General features: G+C 43.9%; 1 protein-coding gene across 1 annotated transcript in view; it reads right to left on the bottom strand.

The window, feature by feature from the left end:
• RFTN2 (raftlin family member 2) overlaps positions 1–21424 on the bottom strand; it is a 101288-nt gene that overhangs the window by 7637 nt on the left and 72227 nt on the right. The window contains exon 8 of the mRNA XM_032755063.2: positions 21250–21328. Within this exon, the coding sequence (XP_032610954.1) occupies positions 21250–21328 (79 nt within the window). The remainder of the gene's footprint in view (positions 1–21249; positions 21329–21424) is intronic.

Below are 21424 nucleotides of genomic sequence, written 5' to 3'. Positions count from 1 at the left end.
ACTGACCACCTCCCGACTTTTCAGTCATTACTATTTACAATTGCTTGACTACCTCCCGGGCTCAAGCAATTCTCCTGCCTCAGCCTCCAGAGTAGCTGGGATTACAAGCGTGCACCACCATGCCCGGGTAATTTTTCTATTTTTTATAGAGACGGGATTTTGCCATGTTGGCCAGGCTGGTGTTGAACTCCTGGACTTAAGTGATCTGCCTGCCTCAGCCTCCCAAAGTGCTGGGATTACAGGTGTGAGCCACCGCGCCCAGCCTGAATGCATTCACTCTCGAATGATGCTCTCAATGCTCTCAACACCGACAGAATCAAAAGGGGAAGGTGAGGGTCCCTGGGGGCTTCCTGGATCTTGCCTTCCTCACCAGCGCTAGGGCCAAAGGTAAATTTTGCAATAAATTCCTCATTATATATCAGCGAATAGAGGCCAATTCTCACATACTTAACAAGAATTTTCTTAATAAAAATGGGATGCTATTCAGAATAATAAGATATTCATAGTAATTCACTTTAAAATAAGCATTAATAAGTAAACAGCCACGAAATGTAAATTTTGAATGTTAAAAGACGGCAAAATACTTAGCACTGCACCTCTAAAAAGACTTCTATACCAACACACACTTTTTTCTTTTTCTTTTTTTTTTTTTTACTACATGACTGTTATGTCAGGCCTCTGAGCCCAAGCCGCACGGATACATCCAGATGGCCTAAAGTAACTGAAGAATCACAAAAGAAGTGAAAATGGCCATTTCCTGCCTTAACTGATGACATTACCTTGTGAAATTCCTTCTCCTGTCTCAGAAATTCCCCTATTGAGCACCTTGTGACCCCCACCCCTGCCCGCCAGAGAACAACCCCCTTTGACTGTAATTTTCCACTACTTACCCAAATCCTATAAAACTGCACCACCCATATCTCCCTTTGTTGACTCTTTTTGGACTCAGCCCGCCTGCACCCAGGTGATTAAAAAGCTTTACTGCTCACACAAAGCCTGTTTGGTGGTCTCTTCACATGGATGCGCATGACATTTGGTGCCGTGACTCGGATTGGGGGATCTCCCTTGGCAGATCAATCCCCTGTCCTCCTGCTCTTTGCAGCATGAGAAAGATCCATCTACAACCTTGGGTCCTCAGACCAACCAGCCCAAGGAACATCTCACCAATTTTAAATCAGGTAAGCGGCCCCTTTTACTCTCGTCTCCAATCTCTCTCACTATCCCTCAACCTCTTTCTCCTTTCAATCTTGGTGCCACCCTTCAATGTCTCCCTTCTCTTAATGTTAGTCCCTTTCCTTTTCTGGCAGAGATAGAGGAGACGCATTTTATCTGTGAACCCAAAACTCTGGCGCCGGTCACAGACTCAGGAAGACAGTCTTCCCTTGGTGTTTAATCACTGCGGGGACGCCTGTCTGATTATTCACCCAAGTTTCAGAGGTGTCTGATCACTGCAGGGATGCCTGCCTTGATCCTTCATTTTAGTGGCAACTACCACTTTCCCTGGGTGGTAAGCACCACCTTGCCTGGGGGGCAATTGCCCCCCACCCCTTCTCTCCACGTCTCTACTCTGTCTTTTCTCTGGGCTTGCCTCCTTCATTATGGGCAACCTTCCATCCTCCATTCCTCTTTCTTCTCCCTTAGCCTGTGTTCTCAAGAAGTTAAAACCTCTTCAACTCACACCCGACCTAAAACCTAAATGTCTTATTTTCTTCTGCAATGCCACTTGACTGCAATGCAAACTCGACAATTGTTCCAAATAGCCAGAAAATGGCACTTTTGATTTTTCCATCCTACAAGATCTAGATAATTCTTGTTATAAAATGGGCAAACGGTCTGAGGTGCCTGATGTCCAGGCATTCTTTTACACATCAGTCCCTCCCTAGCCGCTGTTCCCAATGTGACTCCTCCCAAATCCTCCTTCTTTCCCTCCTACCTGTCCCCTCAGTCCCAACCCCAAGTGTCACTGAGTTTTTCCAATCTTCCTCTTCTACCGACCCATCTGACCTCTCCCCTCCTCCCCAGACTGCTCCTCCTTATTAGGCTGAGACATTTTAACCAAATTATCTGCTTCCCTGACTATTCCTGGACTACAGCCACATCTCATTGCTGCCCTTCTTCCCAACCCAAAGCCTCCTTCATGTCTTCCTCTTGTATCCCCCCAACTTAACCCACAAGTATGGGACATCTCTACTCACTCCCTGGCAACCAATCACGTGCCCATTACTATCCCATTAAAACCTAATCACCCTTACCCTGCTCAATGCCAGTATCCCATCCCACAACGGGCTTTAAGGGATTAAAGCCTGTTATCTCTCACCTGCTACAGCATGGGCTTCTAAAACCTATAAACTCTCCTTACAATTCCCCCATTTTACCTGTCCAAAAACCAGACAAGTCTTATAGGTTAGTTCAGGATCTGTGCCTTATCAACCAAATTGTTTTGCCTATCCATCCTGTGGTGCCCAATCTGTACACTCTTTTGTCCTCAGTACCTTCCTCCACAACTCACTATTCCGTTCTTGATCTTAAAGATGCTTTTTTCACTATTCCCCTGTACCCCTTGACCCAGCCTCTCTTTGCTTGTACCTGGGCTGACCCTGACACCCATCAGTCCCAGCAGCTTACCTGGGCTGTGCTGTCGCAACTTTCAGGGACAGCCCTCATTACTTCAGCCAAGGTCTTTCTCATGATTTACTTTCTTTCCACCCCTCCACTTCTCACTTTATTCAATATATTGATGACCTTCTACTTTGTAGCCCCACCTTTAAATCTTCTCAACAAGACACCCCCCTGCTCCTTCAACATTTATTCTCCAAGGGATATCTGGTGTCCCCCTCCAAAGCTCAAATTTATTCTCCATCCATTACCTACCTCGGCATAATTCTTCATAAAAACATAATTCTTCATAAAAACTCTCCCTGCCGATCATGTCCAACTGATCTCTCAAACCCCAACCCCTTCTACAAAACAACAACTCCTTTCCTTCCTGGGCATGGTTGGATACTTTCACCTTTGGATACCTGGTTTTGCCATCCTAACAAAACCATTATATAAACTCACAAAAGGAAACCTAGCTGACCCCATAGATCCTAAATCCTTTCCCCACTCCTCTTTTCATTGCTTGAAGACAGCTTTAGAGACTGCTCCCACATTAGCTTTCCCTGACTCATCCCAACCCTTTTCATTACACATAGCCAAAGTGCAGGGCTGTGCCGTCGGAATTCTTACACAAGGACTGGGGCCGTGCCCCGTAGCCTTTTTGCCCAAACAACTTGACCTTACTGTTTTAGGCCGGCCATCATGTTTCTGTGTGGTGGCTGCTGCTGCCCTAATACTTTTAGAGGCCCTCAAAATCACAAACTATGCTCAACTCACTCTCTACAGTTCTCATAACTTCCAAAACCTATTTTCTTCCTCACATCTGACACATATACTTTCTGCTCCGCAGCTCCTTCAGCTATACTCACTCTCTATTGAGTCTCTCCCACAGTTACCATTGTTCCTGGCCCAGACTTCAGTCCGGCCTCCCACATTATTCTGGATACCACAACTGACCCCCATAACTGTATCTCTCTGATCCACCTGACATTCACTCCATTTCCCCATATTTCTTTCTTTCCTGTTCCTCACCCCGATCACACTTGGTTTATCGATGGCAGTTCTACCAGGCCTAATCGCCACTCACCAGCAAAGGCAGGCTATGCTATAGTATCTTCCACATCTATCACTGAGGCTACTGCTCTGCCCCCCTCTACTACCTCTCAGCAAGCCGAAGTCATTGCCTTCACTCAAGCCCTCACTCTTGCAAAGGACTACGCATCAATATTCACGCTGACTCTAAATATGCCTTGCATATCCTGCACCACGATGCTGTTATATGGGCAGGAAGAGGTTTCCTTACTACACAAGGGTCCTCCATCATTAATGCCTCTTTAATAAAAACTCTTCTCAAGGCCGCTTTACTTCCAAAGGAAGCTGGAGTCATTCACTGCAACAGCCATCAAAAGGAATCAAATCCCATCGCTCAGGGCTACGCTTATGCTGATAAGGTAGGTAAAGAAGCAGCTAGTGTTCCAATTTCTGTCCCTTACGGCCAATTTTTCTCCTTCTCATCAGTCACTCCCACCTACTCCCCCACTGAATCTTCCAGCTATCAATCTCTTCCCACATAAGGCAAATGGTTCTTAGACCAAGGAAAATATCTCCTTCTAGCCTCACAGTCCATTCTATTCTGTCGTCATTTCATAACCTTTTCCATGTAGGTTACAAGCTGTTAGCCTGCCTCTTAGAACCTCTCATTTCCTTTCCACCATGGAAATATATCCTTAAGGAAATCACTTCTCAGTGTTCCGTCTGCTATTCTACTACCCCTCAGGGATTGTTCAGGCCCCCTCCCTCCCCTACACATCAAGCTTGGGGATTTGCCCATGCCCAGGACTGGAGAATTGACTTTACTCACATGCCCTGAGTCAGGAAACTAAAATATCTCTTGGTCTGGGTAGACACTTGAACTGGATGGGTAGAGGCCTTTCCCACAGGGTCTGAGGAGGCCACCGTGCTCATTTCTTCCCTTCTGTCAGATGTAATTCCTCAGTTTGGCCTTTCCACCTTTATACATTCTGATAATGGACCGGCCTTTACTAGTCAAATCACCCCAGCAGTTTCTCAGGCTCTTGGTATTCAGTGGAACCTTCATACCCTTTGCCATCCTCAGTCTTCAGGAAAGGTAGAACAGACTAAAGGTCTTCTAAAGACACACCTCACCAAGCTCAGCCTCCAACTTAAAAAGGACTGGACAGTACTTCTTTTTTTTTTTTAAATTATACTTTAAGTTCTAGGGTACATGTGCACAATATGCAGGTTTGTTACATATGTATACATGTGCCATGTTGGTGTGCTGCACCCATTAACTCGTTGTTTACATTACGTATATCTCCTAATGCTATCCCTCCCCACTCCCCCCACCCCATGACAGGTCCGAGTGTGTGATGTTCCCCTTCCTGTGTCCAAGTGTTCTCATTGTTCAATTCCAACCTATGAGTAAGAACATGCAGTGTCTGTTTTTTTTTGTCCCTGTGATAGTTTACTGAGAATGATGATTTCCAGCTTCATCCATGTCCCTACAAAGGACATGAAATCACCCTTTTTTATGGCTGCATAGTATTCCATAGTGTATATGTGCCACATTTTCTTAATCCAGTCTATCATTGATGGACATTTGGGTTGGTTCCAAGTCTTTGCTATTGTGAATAGTGCCGCAATAAACATACGTGTGCATGTGTCTTTATGGTAGCATGGTTTATAATCCTTTGAGTATACACCCAGCAATGGGATTGCTGGATCAAATGGCATTTCTAGTTCTAGATCCTTGAGGAATCGCTGCACTGTCTTCCACAATGGTTGAACTAATTTACACTCCCACCAACAGTGTAAAAGTGTTCCTATTTCTCCACATCCTCTCCAGCATCTGTTGTTTCCTGACTTTTTAATGATGGCCATTCTAACTGTTGTGAGATGGTATCTCATTGTGGTTTTGATTTGCATTTCTCTGACGGCCAGTGATGATGAGCATTTTTTCATGTGTCTGTTGGCTGCATAAATGTCTTCTTTTGAGAAGTGTCTATTCATATCCTTTGCCCACTTTTTGATGGGGTTCTTTGTTTTTTTCTTGTAAATTTGTAAGTTCTTTGTAGATTCTGGATATTAGCCCTTTGTCAGATGAGTAGATTGCAAAAATTTTCTCATTCTGTAGGTTGCCTGTTCACTCTGATGGTAGTTTCTTTTGCTGTGCAGAAGCTCTTTGGTTTAATTAGATCCCACTTGTCAATTTTGGCTTTTGTTGCCATTGCTTTTGGTGTTTTAGACATGAGGACTGGACAGTACTTCCACCTCTTGCCCTTCTCAGGATTAGAATCTGTCCTCGAGATGATACAGGGTACAGTCCATTGAACTTTTACATGGACGCATTTTCTTGCTCGGCCCCAACCTCGTCCCAGACACCAGCCCTCTAGGTGACAATCTTCCAGTCCTCCAGCAGGCTAGACAGGAAATTCACCAGGCTGCTTATCTTCTCTTGCTTACTCCAGATTACCAGCCATATGAAGACACCCTAGCTGGACAATCAGTTCTTGTTAAGAATCTGACCCCTCAAACTCTACAACTTTGATGGACTGGACCCTACTTAGTCATCTATAGTAACCCAACTGCTGTCCACCTGCAGGATCCTCCCCACTGGGTTCACCATTCCAGAATAAAGCTGTGTCCATCGGACAGCCAGCCTAATCCCTCCTCTTCCTCCTGGAAGTCACAAGTACTCTCTCTCCTACTTCGCTTAAACTCACTCGCATTTCTGAAGAACGGTAATAACCCTCATGAGCCTAATACATCCCTTCATTCTCTTAACTCTATTCATCTTTACCCTACTTTTTGCAACAGGGCTTTTTGCAGCCACCCTCACTACTTGGACTGCACCCCAAAAACTTGTCATCCATACTATCTTCTGTCTAGTCATAGTCTTATTCACCATTCTCAACTACTTGTAAATGCCCTGCCCTTGTTTACACTGCTGGTTTACACTTTTCCTTCAAACCATCATAACTGATATCTCCTGGTTTTACCTCAAACTGCCACTTTTAAGTCTCTCTTAAAGTGAATAGATGATATTTGCTGACAGGGCACACTCCAATACTTTCACCCTGATGAAGATTTATTTTTTACTTTTATACTCACTCTTATTCCCATTCTTATGCCACCTTCTACCTCTCCCCAGTTATCTCCACCACACTGTCAATCTCACTCTCTCCTAGCTGTTTCTAATCCCTCCTTAGTGAACAATTGCTGGCTTTGCATTTCCCTTTCTTCCTGTGCCTACACAGCTGTCCCCGCCTTACATACAGACTGGGCAACATCTCCTGTCTCCCTACACCTCTGAACTTCCTTTAACAGCCCTCACTTTTACTCTCCTGAAGAACTCATTTGCTTTCTAGACAGGTCCAGCAAGACCTCCCCAGACATTTCACATCAGCAAGCTGCCGCCCTCTCCACATTTACTTAAAAAAACCTTTCTCCTTATATCAACTCTACTCCCCACATATTCGGACCCTTCACAACACAAACTACTATTCCTGTGGCTGCTCCTTTTTTTATCTCTCAGCAAAGACCCACTGGAATTCCCCCAGGTAACCTTTCACCTTCTTGATGTTCCTTCACTCTTCATTGCCAAAGCCCAACTACACACACCACTGAAACAATTGGAGCCTCCCAGCTCCGCATTACAGATAAGCCCTCTATCAATACTGGCAAACTTAAAACATTAGCAGTAATTACTGCTTACGAAGGCACTTACCCTGCATTTCACTCCATACTTGTCTACCTTCCCCTTGCTCGTCAGACTCTCCTCCCAGGCCCTCTTCTTGTTTACTTATACCCAGCCCCGTAAATAACAGTGAAAAGTTGCTCATAGATATTCAACGTTTTCTCACACACCGTGAAAATCGAACCTCCCCCTCTACGCAGTTACCCCATCAGTCCCCATTACAACCTCTGACAGCTGCTGCCCTAGCTGGTTCCCGAGGAGTCTGGGTACAAGACACTTCTTTTAGCACTCTTTCTCATCTTTTTACTTTGCATTTCCAGTTTTGCTTTGTACAAGGTCTCTTCTTCCTCTGTGGCTCCTCTACCTACATGTGTCTACCTGCTAATTGGACAGGCACATGCATATTAGTTTTCCTTACTCCCAAAATTCAATTTGCAAATGGGACTGAAGAGCTTCCTGTTCCCCGCATGACACCAACACGACAAGAAAGAGTTATTCCACTAATTCCCTTGCTTGTCAGTTTAGGACGTTCTGCCTCCACTAATGCTCTCGGTACTGGAATAGCAGGCATTTCAACCTCTGTCATGACCTTTCGTAGCCTCTCTAGTGACTTCTCTGCTAGCATCACAGACGTATCGCAAACTTTATCAGTCCTTCAGGCCCAAGTTGACTCTCTAGCTGCAGTTGTCCTCCAAAACCGCCGAGGCCTTGACTTACTGCTGAAAAATGAGGACTCTGCATATTTTTAAATGAAGAGTGTTGTTTTTACCTAAATCAATCTGGCCTGGTGTATGACAACACAAAAAAACTCAAGGAAGAGCACCAAAACTCTCCAACCAAGCAAGTAATTATGCTGAACTCCCTTGGGCACTCGCTAATTGGATGTCCTGGGTCCTCCGAATTCTTAGTTCTTTTTTTTTTTTATTGTACTTTAAGTTTCAGGGTACATGTGCACAATATGCTGGTTTGTTACATATGTATCCATGTGCCATGTTGGTGTGCTGCACCCATTAACTTGTCATTTAGCATTAGGTGTATCTCCTAATGCTGTCCCTCCCCCTCCCCCCACCCCACAACAGTCCCCGGAGTGTGATGTTCCCCTTCCTGTGTCCATGTGTTCTCATTGTTCAATTCCCACCTATGAGTGAGAACATGCGGTGTTTGGTTTTTTGTCCTTGCAACAGTTTACTGAGAATGATGATTTCCAGTTTCATCCATGTCCCTACAAAGGACATGAACTCATCATTTTTTATGGCTGCATAGTATTCCATGGTGTATATGTGCCACATTTTCTTAATCCAGTCTATCATTGACGGACATTTGGGTGGGTTCCAAGTCTTTGCTATTGTGAATAGTGCCGCAATAAACATACGCATGCATGGGTCTTTATAGTAGCATGATTTATAATCCTTTGGGTATATACCCAGTAATGGGATCACCGGGTCAAATGGTATTTCTAGTTCTAGATCCCCACACTGACTTCCACAATGGTTGAACTAGTTTACACTCTCACCAACAGTGTAAAAGTGTCCCTATTTCTCCACATCCTCTTCAGCACCTGTTGTTTCCTGACTTTTTAATGATTGCCATTCTAACTGGTGTGAGATGGTATCTCATTGTGGTTTTGATTTGCATTTCTCTGATGGCCAGTGATGATGAGCATTTTTTCATGTGTTTTTTGGCTGCATAAATGTCTTCTTTTGTTTTCTCCTCTTATTCGGACCTTATGTCTTCCATTTAGTTTCTCAATTCATACAAAACTGCATCCAGGCCATCACCAATCATTCTATATGACAAATACTCCTTCTAACAACCCCACAATATCACCCCTTACCACAAAATCCTCCTTCAACTTGATCTCTCCCACTCTAGGTTCCCATGCTGCCCCTAAACCTGCTTGAAGCAGCCCTGAGAAACACTGCCTATTATTTCTCCATACCACCCCCCAAAATTTTCGCCGCCCCAACATTTTACCACTATTTCATTTTATTTTTCTTATTAATATAAGAAGACAGGAATGTCAGGCCTCTGAGCCCAAGCCTGCACGTATACATCCAGATGGCCTGAAGTAACTGAAGAATCACAAAAGAAGTGAAAATGGCCGGTTCCTGCCTTAACTGATGACATTAACTTGCGAAATTCCTTCTCCTGGCTCAGAAGTTCCCCCACTGAGCACCTTGTGACCCCCGCCCCTACCTGCCAGAGAACAACCCCCTTTGACTGTAATTTTCCACTACCTACCCAAATCCTATAAAACGGCCCTACCCCTGTCTCCCTTCGCTGACTCTCTTTTTGGACTCAGCCCACCTGCACCCAGGTGATTAAAAAGCTTTATTGCTCACACAAAGCCTGTTTGGTGGTCTCTTCACACAGACACGCGTGACATGTTAAGTTTAATAAATACATCTTCAGCAATCATATCACCTCTCCTACCCCACCCTCATTTCACATTAAATAATAACATTTCCAACAAACCAAACTGTGATGTTCTCATAATTTAGACTGTAGAAGTCTGAAGTCCAACTAGTTCTTGGAGATTATCTACTTTAGTCCCCTTATTCTACAAAGGTGGGGCCCAGACCCAGAGAGAAAACAGGATTTATCCAAGGTCATGGAATAGCTGGCCTGGAATTGTAGCCCGAGTCTCTTACTCTGTTCTTTTCACACTGTCTTACCTACATCTGCAAAAATATGAGTAGATTTGCTGTAAAAGATTTGTGTGTTTCTTAAATAAAAATTTCCTTCAATCATAAAAATAACACATTTAATATGGGAAACGTGACAAAAACAAAGGAAAAAGGAAAACCCACCTATAATTCCATCTCCTAGAAATACAACTGTTAAAACCTCAGCATATTTTCCTAATTTTTTCTCTAAATATATATGTATGTTTGCATGCACACAGACGATGTATAGAAACAGTACATAAAACGTTTTTTTTGAGATGGAGTTTCACTCTGTCACCCAGGCTGGAGTGCAGTGGCACGATCTTGGCTCACTGCATCCTCTGCCTCCCAGGTTCAAGCGATTCTCCTGCCTCAGCCTCCCAAGTAGTTGGGATTACAGGCATGCACCACCACGCCCAGCTAATTTTTGTATTTTTAGTAGGGACAGGGTTTCAACATATTGGCCAGGCTGGTCTCGAACTTCTAATCTCAAATGATCTGCCCACCTTGGCCTCCCAAAGTGCTGGGATTAATTACAGTTGTGAGTCATGATGCCCAGCTCATAAAACGTTTTATGCCTCACTTTCCCATTTAGCACTATATTGTGAATATTTCTCTATGTCAATAAAGAAATAAAGATTTCCCATGCTACATTTTTAGCCTTTCTCATATACTTCCTCACTTTCTTCTGATATTTTCACTGTAAAATTGGAGGAAATTATACCAAGATTTGGATGCAGAACTAATAAAACCTTTGATAAAATCTACTAACTTTTCAGTCATTCCTATTTACAAAAAAAGGGTGACCCATTAAAAATACATGAGACCTACTGACACATTAGTTGAATTTAGGGTGTTCTACCATTCTACCTTTCAGTTTTCACTGTTGGTATCTTAAAAGCAAAAGATTGAAGTCAGAATTTTACCAGCAATCATAAAACATTGTGTTGGACACAGTCTTGGATAGCGTTATGATGGATACAGTGGAAGTGTGGCTAAGAAATTTAGTTTATAAAATGACAAAAACATGGAATGGACATTGAGGATTTCTTTCCTTCTTCAACCTTGCTATCCTAAGTGTAGCTCTTGGACCACTTGGAAGAGTAAGAGGTTTTGAAACACGTAGAGAGGTGCTACCCTTGCCTGCTCACAGAACACATTCCTGGATCTTCCCAGCTTGGGGCTGTCAAAATCACAGAAGCCTAGGAAGGGGGATGGGTATGGTGGACTTATTACTACCTCTCCAGCCAGCTTTCCTATCCATCTTCTTCTCTACTGCAGTGTGGGCAGGTGACCCAGTCAGATCTGACCAGAGTCATTCCCTGGGACTACTATACTGACTCTAGGATAAACAAGTTCTTTCTTTTTGAGAAGGAGGCCAAGCTTACCTCCCTAGGAGCCCTCTGCACATACACACAACACACACAGAAGCCAAACAAACAGATGAGAGGAAACGTCTTGACAATGTGGAATCTCTGATGTAAGTAAGTGAGGTCTTCAGTTATTTTTCTTTTTCTTTCTTTCTTTAATTTTTTTTTGTTTTTCTGTCTGAGACAGACTCTCACTCTGTAGCCCGGGATGGAGTGCAGTAGTGCAATTATGGCTCACTGCAGCCTCAACCTCCCTAGCACAAGTGATCCTCCCACTTCAGCCTCCAGAGTAACTGGGACTACTCTGGACACCTGTGCATGCCACCATGTTCAACTAATTTTTGTGTTTTTTGTAGAGGTGAGGTTTCACCATGTTGTCCAGGCTCTTTCCTTCCTTCCTTGTTCTTTTTTTTTTTTTTTTGAGACGGAGTCTCACTCTGTCGCCCAGGCTGGAGTGGAGTGGCACGATCTCGGCTCACTGCAACCTCCACCTCCTGGGTTCACGTGATTCTCCTGCCTCAGCCTCCCGAGTAGCTGGGACTACAGGCACTTGCCACCATGCCTGGCTAATTTTGTATTTTTAGTACAGACGGGTTTTCGTCATATTGGCCATGCTGGTCTCGAACTCCTGACCTTGTGATCCACCTGCCTTGGCCTCCCAAAGTACTGGGATTACAGGCGTGAGCCACCATGCCCAGCTGTTCTTTTTTTTTTTTAAATGTTGTGAGCCATGCCAGTATAGTCTTCCCACCTAGAAGCCAATAAATTCCCTTATATACACAGGCTAGTCTGAACTGAATTTATGTCCCTTACAACCCAAAGAACACCAATAAGGAATATAGAAACAAGCTTGGATGGCCAGAAGAGTGCTGCTCTCCCACTCTAAATCTGCCCTTATGGCAGCAAGGATCACTCTTCCTACTCAGCATTGCTACCATTTCCTCGAATCCATTTAGAGGCCTCTCCCCAAAATAAATAAAAATAAAAATAGATAAAAGGAACAGCAAGATAAAAAGACCCTGGCCTTTTGGCATCACACAGAGAAAAGAGAAGTTATCAACTTCACTAAGCTTCATAAGCATTCCATGACCCAAGGACAGTCTTTACTGAAGGACAAAGGCATAGAAAATATAGTCTATGTAATTTGTAGAGCAAATGATCTTTGACATTTTATTTTTTAAATGAACATACAGTAAAAGTGACTTTGGAGTGTACAATTCTATGAATTCTAATACTTGTATAGATTTAACCACATTTGGGACACAGAACAGTTCCACCACCCCAAAACACTCCTCTATATATCCCTCTATCACACCCTTCCACCACCCCTAATCCCTGGAAACCACTGATCTGTTCTCCACACTATAGTTTTGTCTTCTTGAGAATGTCATTTAAATAGAATTATACAGTCTGTAATATTTTGAGGCTGGCTTTTTTATTCATTAAAATGCCTTTGAGATTAATCCAAGTTATGTGTATCAGTAAGTTCTTTCCTACTTATTTTTATTTTTTATTTGTAGAGACAGATTTTATCTTATTTTACTTTTTTATGAGATGGGGTCCCAAGTTGCCCCAGTTGGTCTCAAACTCCTGGCCTCAAGGCCAGCCACCTGCCTTGGCCTCCCAGAGTGCTGGGATTACAGATGTGAGCCACCATGCCCAGTCCTTTTTATTTCTGAGTATTTAATTGTATGGATGTACCACCGCTGTTTATTCATTCGCTTGTTGAAGTCATTTGGGTTGTTTCCAGTTTGAGGTGATCACGAATAGAGCTGCTACAAAATTCGTGTGTAGTTTCTGTGTGAACATAAGTTTTTATTTCTCTAGGTTAAACACCCAAGACAGGGACTGCTGGGTCATATGGTAAATGTCTGTTTAACTTCATAAGAAGCTGCCAAACTGTTTTCCGGGGTGGATAATATGGTTTGGTTCTGTGTCCTCAACCAAATCTCATCTTGTAGCTCCCATAACTTCCATGTGTTGTGGGAGGGACCCGATGGGAGATAATTGAATCACAGAGATCGGTCTCTTCCGTGCTGTTCTCATCATAGTGAATAAATCTCATGAGATCTGATGGTTTTAAAAATGGGGCCAGGCACAGTGGCTCATGCCTGTAATCCCAGCATTTCGGGAGGCCAAGGCAGGCGGATCTCGAGGTCAGGAGTTCGAACCAGCCTGGCCAACATAGTGAAGCCCCATCTCTACTAAAAATACAAAAATTAGCCGGGTGTGGTGGTAAACGCCTGTAATCCCAGCTACTCAGGAGGCTGAGGCAGGCAGGAGAATTGCTTGAACCGGAGAGGTGGAGGTTGCAGTGAGCTGAGACCATGCCATTGCACCCCAGCCTGGGTGACAGAGTGAGACTCTGTCACAAAAAAAAAAAAAAAAGGGAGTTCCCCTGCACAAGCTCTTTCTTTGCCTGCCGCCATCCACCATCCACGTAACATGTGACTTGATCCTCCTTGCCTTCTGCCATGATTGTGAGGCCTCCTCAACCACAAGGAACTGTGAGTCCAATTAAATCTCTTTCTTTTGTAAATTACCCAGTCTCAGGTATGTCTTCATCAGCTGCGTGAAAACGGACTAATACAGTGGCTATACCGTTTTGCATCCCCAGCAGCTGTGTATGAGGGTTCTGATTGCTCCTCATTCTTCCCAGTTCTTGGTTTTGTCAGTATTTTTTATGTTAACCATTTTAACAGGTGTATGATATCTCATTATGAGTTTTCATTTGCACTTCCCTAATGGCTAGTGATTTAAGCATCTTTTCATGTATTTGCTTCTCATTTACATATCCTCATTGGTGAGGTGTTCCAGTCTTTTAACTATTTTTTAACTGGGTTCTTTTCTTACTCTTGAATTGTGAGAGTCCTTGATACCCTTTGGGTAAAATTGTTTGTCATGTATATGATTTCTGAGTTTTTCTCTCCCAGTTTGTGACTTGTCTTCTCCTTCTGTTAACAGTGTCATTCACAGAAGTTTATATTTTGATGAAGTATATTTTTTCAATTTTTAAATAGATTATGCTTTTGGTCTTACGTCTAAAAACTTTCTTTTTGAGACAAGGTCTCACTCTGTTGCTCAGGCTGGAGTACAGTGGTGCGATCATGGCTCACTGCAGCCTCAATCTCCTAGGGTCCAGCGATCCCCCCTCCTCACTCCCCCAAGTAGCTGGGATTACCCGTGTGCGCCACCATGCCCAGCTAATTTTTGTATTTTTTTGTAAACAGCGTTTTGCTGTGCTGACCAGCTGGTCTCAAACTCCTGGACTCAAGTGATCCTCCTGCCTCACGCTCCCAGAATGCTGGGATTACAGGTGTGAGCCACCGCACCTGGCCTCTAAAAACTCTTTGCCTAACTCCACTTTATGAAGATTTTCTCCTATGTTTTTTCCTAATAGTTTTCTAGTTTTACTAAAATGAATTCTCTCTTAATAGCTTAGAGAAAACTGAGGAAATAAATGAGAGTATAAATATTTTGAAATGCATTTTTCATGTTTAAAAACAGGCACAAGTATCTAGAATATTGCAGAAGATATATCTGTGAAATATAAAACAAATTCCAAAAGTAAAGGTCTCCACAACTTCCAAAGAAAAAAATCCAACGATATGCTTTCTTCATTGTGCAATCCTCAGTTTCCTCCCCCACAACAGGGGCATGAAATGGATTTGTTGAACATAATGTGTCCAGAATTGGTGGGTTCTTGATCTCACTGACTTCAAGAATGAAGCTGCGGACCCTTGCGGTGAGTGTTACAATTCAATTCTATTTTTTTTTTTTTGAGACGGAGTCTCGCTCTGTAGCGCAGGCTGGCGTGCAGTGACGCAATCTCGGCTCACTGCAAGCTCCGCCTCCCGGGTTCACGCCATTCTCCTGCTTCAGCCTCTCCGAGTAGCTGGGACTACAGGCGCCCGCCACCACGCCCAGCTAATTTTTTTGTATTTTTTTTAGTAGAGACGGGGTTTCACCGTGGTCTCCATCTCCTGACCTCGTGATCCGCCCACCTCGGCCTCCCAAAGTGCTGGGATTACAAGCGTGAGCCACCGCGCCCGGCCTGAGTGTTACAATTCTTAAAGGCGGCGTGTCCGGAGTTTGTTCCTTCTGATGTTTGGATGTGTTCGGAGTTTCTTCCTTCTGGTGGGTTCGTGGTCTCGCTGGCTCAGGAGTGAAGCTGCAGACCTTCACGGTGAGTGTTACAGCTCTTAATGTGACGCGTCTGGAGTTGTTCGTTCCTCCCGGTGGGTTCGTGGTCTCGCTGGCTTCAGGAGTGAAGCTGCGGACTTTCGCGGTTAAGTGTTACAGCTCATAAAGGCAGTGTGAACTCAAAGAGTGAGCAGCAGCAAGATTTATTGCAAAGACTGAAAGAACAAAGCTTCCATAGTGTGGAAGACGACCCCAGCGACTTGCCACTGCTGGCTCGGGCAGCTTGCTTTTATTTTTTATTTTTATTTTTTTATTTTTATTTTTTTGAGACAGAGTCTTGCTCTGTCACCCAGGCTGGAGTGCAGTGGCGCAATCTCGGCTCACTGCAAGCTCCGCCTCCCGGGTTCACGCCATTCTCCTGCCTCAGCCGCCCGAGTAGCTGGGATTACAGGCGCCCGCCACCACGCCCGGCTAATTTTTTGTATTTTTTAGAAGAGACAGGGTTTCACCATGTTAGCCAGGATGGCCTCGATCTCCTGACCTCGTGATCCACCCGCCCTGGCCTCCCAAAGTGCTGGGATTACAAGCGTGAGCCACCACTCCCGGCCTCGCTTGCTTTTATTCTCTTATCTGGCCCCACCCACATCCTGCTGATTGGTCCATTTTACAGAGAGCCAAATGGTCTGTTTGTTACAGAGAGCTGATTGGTCCGTTTTGACAGGGTGCTGATTGGTGAGTTTACAATCCCTGAGCTAGACACAAAAGTTCTCCACCTTCCCCACTAGATTAGCTAGATACAGAGTGCTGATTGGTGCACTTACTAACCTTGAGCTAGATACAGAGTGCCGATTGGTGTATTCACAATCCCTTAGCTAGACATAAAGGTTCTCCAAGTCCCCACCGGATCAGCTAGACACAGAACGCATATTAGTGCATTTACAAACTTTGAGCTAGACACAGAGTGCTGGTTGGTGCATTTACACACCCCGAGTTAGATACAGAGTGCTGATTGGTGTATTCACTATCCCTTAGGTAGACATAAAGATTCTCCAAGTCCCCACCAGATTAGCTAGATACAGATTGCCAATTGGTGCATCCACAAACCCTGAGCTAGACACAGGGTGCTGATTGGTGTGTTTACAAACCTCGAGCTAGATACAGAGTGCTGATTGGTGTATTTACAATCCCTTAGCTAGACATAAAGTTTCTCTAAGTCCCCACTAGACTCAGGAACCCAGTTGGCTTCACCCAGTGGATCTCACACCAGGCCGCAGGTGGAGCTGCCTGCCAGTCCTGCGCAGTGCGCCCACACACCGCAGCCCTTGGGCAGTGGATGGGATTGGGCACCGTGCAGCAGGGGGCGGCGCTCGTCGGGGAGGCTCTGGCGGCGCAGGAGCCCCCGGCGGTGGAGGGGGGTAGGCTCAGGCATGGCAGGCTGCAGGTCCCGAGCCCTGCACCGAGGGGAGGCAGCTAAGGCTCTGTGAGAAATCGAGCGCAGAACCAGAGGGCTGGCACTGCTGGGGGAGCCGGCGCACCCTCCGCAGCTGCTGGCCCGGGTGCTAAGCCCCTCAATGTCTGGGGCTGGCCGGCCGCTCCAAGTGCGGGGCCCCCGAGCCCACGCCCACCTGGAACTGGCGCTGGCTCGCAAGCGCGGCGCGCAGCCCCGGTTCCTGCCCGCGCCTCTCCCTCCACGCCTCTCTCTCCACACCTCCCCGCAAGCGGAGGGAGCCGGCTCCGGCCTCGGCCTTCCCAGAGAAGGGCTCCCACGGTGCAGTGGCGGGCTGAAGGGCTCCTCAAGTGCAGCCAGAGTGGGTGCTGAGGCCGAGGAGGTGCGGAGAGTGAGCGAGGGCTGCCAGCACTGTCACCTCTCGATAACAGTACTGTTCTGTGCTCAGTGAAATTGGATAGGAAAAGTCTTGACATTAGTCTTAGTAAAAGAGACGAGAAATTTTTTTTTTTTTTTTTGAGATGGAGTTTCGCTCTTGTTGCCCAGGCGGGAGTGCAATGGCACGATCTCAGCTGAGCACAACCTCCGCTTCCCGGGTTCAAGCAATTCTCCTGCCTCAGCCTCCTGAGTAGCTGGGATTACAGGCATGTGCCACCATGCCCAGCTAGTTTTGTATTTTTAGTAGAGAAGGGGTTTTTCCATGTTGGTCAGGCCGGTCTTGAACTCCTGACCTCAGATGATGCGCCTGCCTTGGCCTTCCAAAGTGCTGGGATTACAGGCGTGAGCCACTGCGCCCAGCTGAGAAATTTTTTTCAAAGGTCAGACTCTAGGTTAATTTCTATCAGCCCATGAAATTTATTGTTTAATGAAAATGCATTGACAATCCTAGGACAACATTTGTAATGTCTGAAATATCTACCAACTGTTTTTAAAACTAAACATCTTTGAAAAAATTCTTTGAAAGACTTTATAAACAAAGCAATCTCCCCATCAACCCCTTCCAAACAATAACTGATTTCAAGGTATTAACAAAGAACAGTGCTATTATGCATCTGTGACTGCATGAGTTTTTTCAAGCATATTATAAATACAACTTTCACAAAATATATGTTAGATAGCTAAATTAACATTTTGGTAATAAATCAACTCTATATTGATATTAATAGTTTACTTTCCCGAAAGTATTACTACCATTTTGAGATAAAGTAAGAAATTGTTTCCTTAAGTAAAAACTGAAAGAATTTGCAAATCAGCTTTCTGTTATAGCTGTTAAGACACTTTGACTCCTACCTACAAGTTCTGCCCTGAAATAATCTCAAGATCCTGCAGTTTCTTGCTAGAAAAATTAAACATTTGTCAAATGAAGAAATGGTAAATCCATTTAGAAGAAGAATTGTAAGTTATAAAATATATTATTATTAGATTTGTCATTGATACAAGCTAACTATATATACTTCCTATTATATAAATGAACCAGTAATTTTACATTACAGTAAGATATAAAGATTACCCAAAGAAAAGCTATGACTAGAGACTACTGGATAGTATCTAAAGCTAAACAAAAAAGGGCTGGGTACAGTGGTGAGCACCTGTAACCCTAACTACTTGGGAGGCTAAGGTGGGAGGAGTTTGAGATCAGACTGGGCAACACAGGGAGACGCTGTCTCATAAAAAAGTAAAACATGATAAACAAAAAGGGCCTAAATACTTTTGGGGAATTAAAAACCTTATATCTAATATTAAGTAAAAGAGACTGTGAGGTATCTGGATTTGGGTCTTCCATCTTCACAAACACAACTCCATGGCCCTCAGTAAATCAAAACTCCATAAGGCTGTGAATTCTGATGATTTTTTTCCTAAAAATAATGGCCATTTGTAGAATGTTAAAAAGAAAGAAAGAGGCTGGGTGTGGTGGCTCACACCTGCAATCCCAGCACTGTGGGAGGCCGAGGTGGGCAGATCTCGAGGTCAGGAGATCAAAACCATCCTGGCCAAAAAGGTGAAACCCTGTCTCTACCAAAAATACAATTAGCTGGGCATGGTGGCGTGTGCCTGTGGTCCCAGCTACTCGGGAGGCTGAGGCAGGAGAATCACTTAACCAGGGAGTAGGAGGTTGCAGTGAGCCGAGATTGTGCCACTGCACTCTAGCCTGGAGACAGAGTGAGACTCCATCTCAAAAAAAAAAAAAAAAAAAAAAAAAAGAATAAGAAGGTTGTGACATGATGAGAAGTTTGCTTTGGGGGAAGAAGAAAGGACAACTTTTTCTGGCCATTCTCTACATATACCCGCCTTTGCTTCTTCTAGGCAGAAGATTTCTTTTTTTTCTTTTCTTTTTTTTTTGTTTTGTTTTTTGAGACAGAGTCTCACCCTGTCACCAGGCTGCAGTGCAGTGGTGCGATCTCGGCTCACTGCAACCTCCACCTCCTCGGTTCAAGCAATTCTCCTGTCTCAGGCTCCCAAGTAGCTGGTACTACAGGCACATGCCATCACGCCTGGCTAATTTTTGTATTTTTAGTAGAGACAGGGATTCACCATGTTGGCCAGGATGGTCTTGATCTCTTGACCTCATGATCCGCCCACCTCTGCCTCCCAAAGTACTGGGATTACAGGCCTGAGCCACCACGCTGGGCCAGAATATTTCTTTTCTTTAATTAATTTTTTTTGAGACAGGGTCTCACTCTGTCACCCAGGCTGGAATGCAGTGGCATGATCACAGCTCACTGCAGCATTGAACTCCTGGGCTCAAGTGATCCTCCCACTTCAACATCCCAAGTAGCTGGGACTACAGGCATGTGCCACCATGGCTGCCTAATTTATTTTTTAATTTTTTGTAGAGACAAGGTCTGCCAATGTTTCCCAGGCTGGTCTCAAACTCCTGGGTTCAAGCAGTTCTCCCACTTCAGCCTCCCAAAGTGTTGGGATTACAGGTGTGAGCCTCTGTGCATGGCCTAGACAGAATATGTTTTAATAAACTCATGAACTTGAGTCATATCCTCATTGTTGTGGAGGGTTGCAGTGCTCACTTGTGGGCTTTAATGTGGTTTCTAATTCTGTGTACTTGGTCATTCTATTCTCCTGCCTCTCTGTCTTCCAAACAACCTCTCTACCTCTCTACCGATTTACCTACTGACCCAGCCAGCCTCTTTCCAAAATTAATGTGAGATGATTTAGCATGGCTGTATTAAACACACAGTTGATCTAGCTCTTTGATAGTTTAGATAACTTTAAAATTTACTAAACAATGTTTTCTTTTTTCAAATCTCTGCAGCTTTGCCCGAAAACATAAAACAATGTTTTGTTGATTTAGATACAGAAAAAGCATCACTTTAAATAGTTTTCTGGTCCATTTTCAAATTTTTTGGTTTGCAAGTTATGCTTTATTAATGCACAGATTGCCTCATTCAATCATTGTATTCTAGCTGTGCATCCAGTAAGATCAAGGTGACTTGAGGACCAGAATAGCCCTTCAGCAAAGTGCTGAAAAAATATAAACTTGAGTAGATAATATAAAAGAAAAGTGTTGCCAAAAGTCAATGTAGCCAAGGTTGCATGGATGCATTGCAAGATCAGGCACATTCATTCACAAGATTTAGAACTGTAAGGGCAGAAAAAACTGTTCCTCTATCCTCTTAGGTTCGGTAGGGAGAACTACAAATTAAACTGACAAAATACATATTAATAGGAGAAAAGGTTTATTTTCAATGCACACAGTCTCTTCACAGAAAAGTAGCAAAAACCCAAAGAGGCAGTTTGGTGTAGAAGACCTGGGAGTTTATATACCATTTTAACAAAGGGTGATAAGTTGTGGACAGGTGACTAGATGAGGGAAAAGGAGTTTGGGCTTCTGGGGAAGTAAATTGTGAGAAGGCAAATACATGGGGTAAACGAATGGAAGATCAAGCTTATTTTAGTAAGGTTTGTTTTTGCAGACTCTTCAGTGTGAATTGTCTCTGGTGATTAGACACCTTTACAAATGGAAATTTATGTCACCTTATAAAGTGAAATGTATGCCCTTGTTTTTCAGCAGAAAGGTGGAGGACAGAGAGTTCCTCCTGTGTCTGCTGTTTCTTAATTGCCTTCAGCTCAAAGTAATCCTCATGCCAAAGTGGCGTATTTTGTGATGGCATATTATAATCCCCTTTGGAACTATTTAATGTTGCCTGATTGCTAGCACATTTCCCTTATAGGTTGGTTCAGAGGACTGTTTCCATATCATGTCCATGGTTTCTTATTTGGAATTACAATAAGAGTTTAAGGATTAAATGCTTCAATATAACATTCAGTTAATAAAGCATCAATTTTACTCACATCTGGTGTTTGAGCAGCTGAATTCCACATAACTGGCCTCTGAAGGAATACGATCTGCTTTGTAGCCAAATTCCCTTCACTGCAAATTAAAACAATAATATTAGTATTTGTGAATTAGTAATTATCTATATTTCATAATTGGCTAGAACATTCCATATGTAGTTTTGTAAAATAA

The sequence above is a fragment of the Hylobates moloch genome, unplaced genomic scaffold (genome assembly GCF_009828535.3).
Source record: "Hylobates moloch isolate HMO894 unplaced genomic scaffold, HMol_V3 SCAFFOLD_1, whole genome shotgun sequence".
NCBI classification, from domain to species: domain Eukaryota; kingdom Metazoa; phylum Chordata; class Mammalia; order Primates; family Hylobatidae; genus Hylobates; species Hylobates moloch.
The sequence above is the reverse complement of the archived record's forward strand: the minus strand, read 5'-3'. Positions and strand labels throughout refer to the sequence as shown.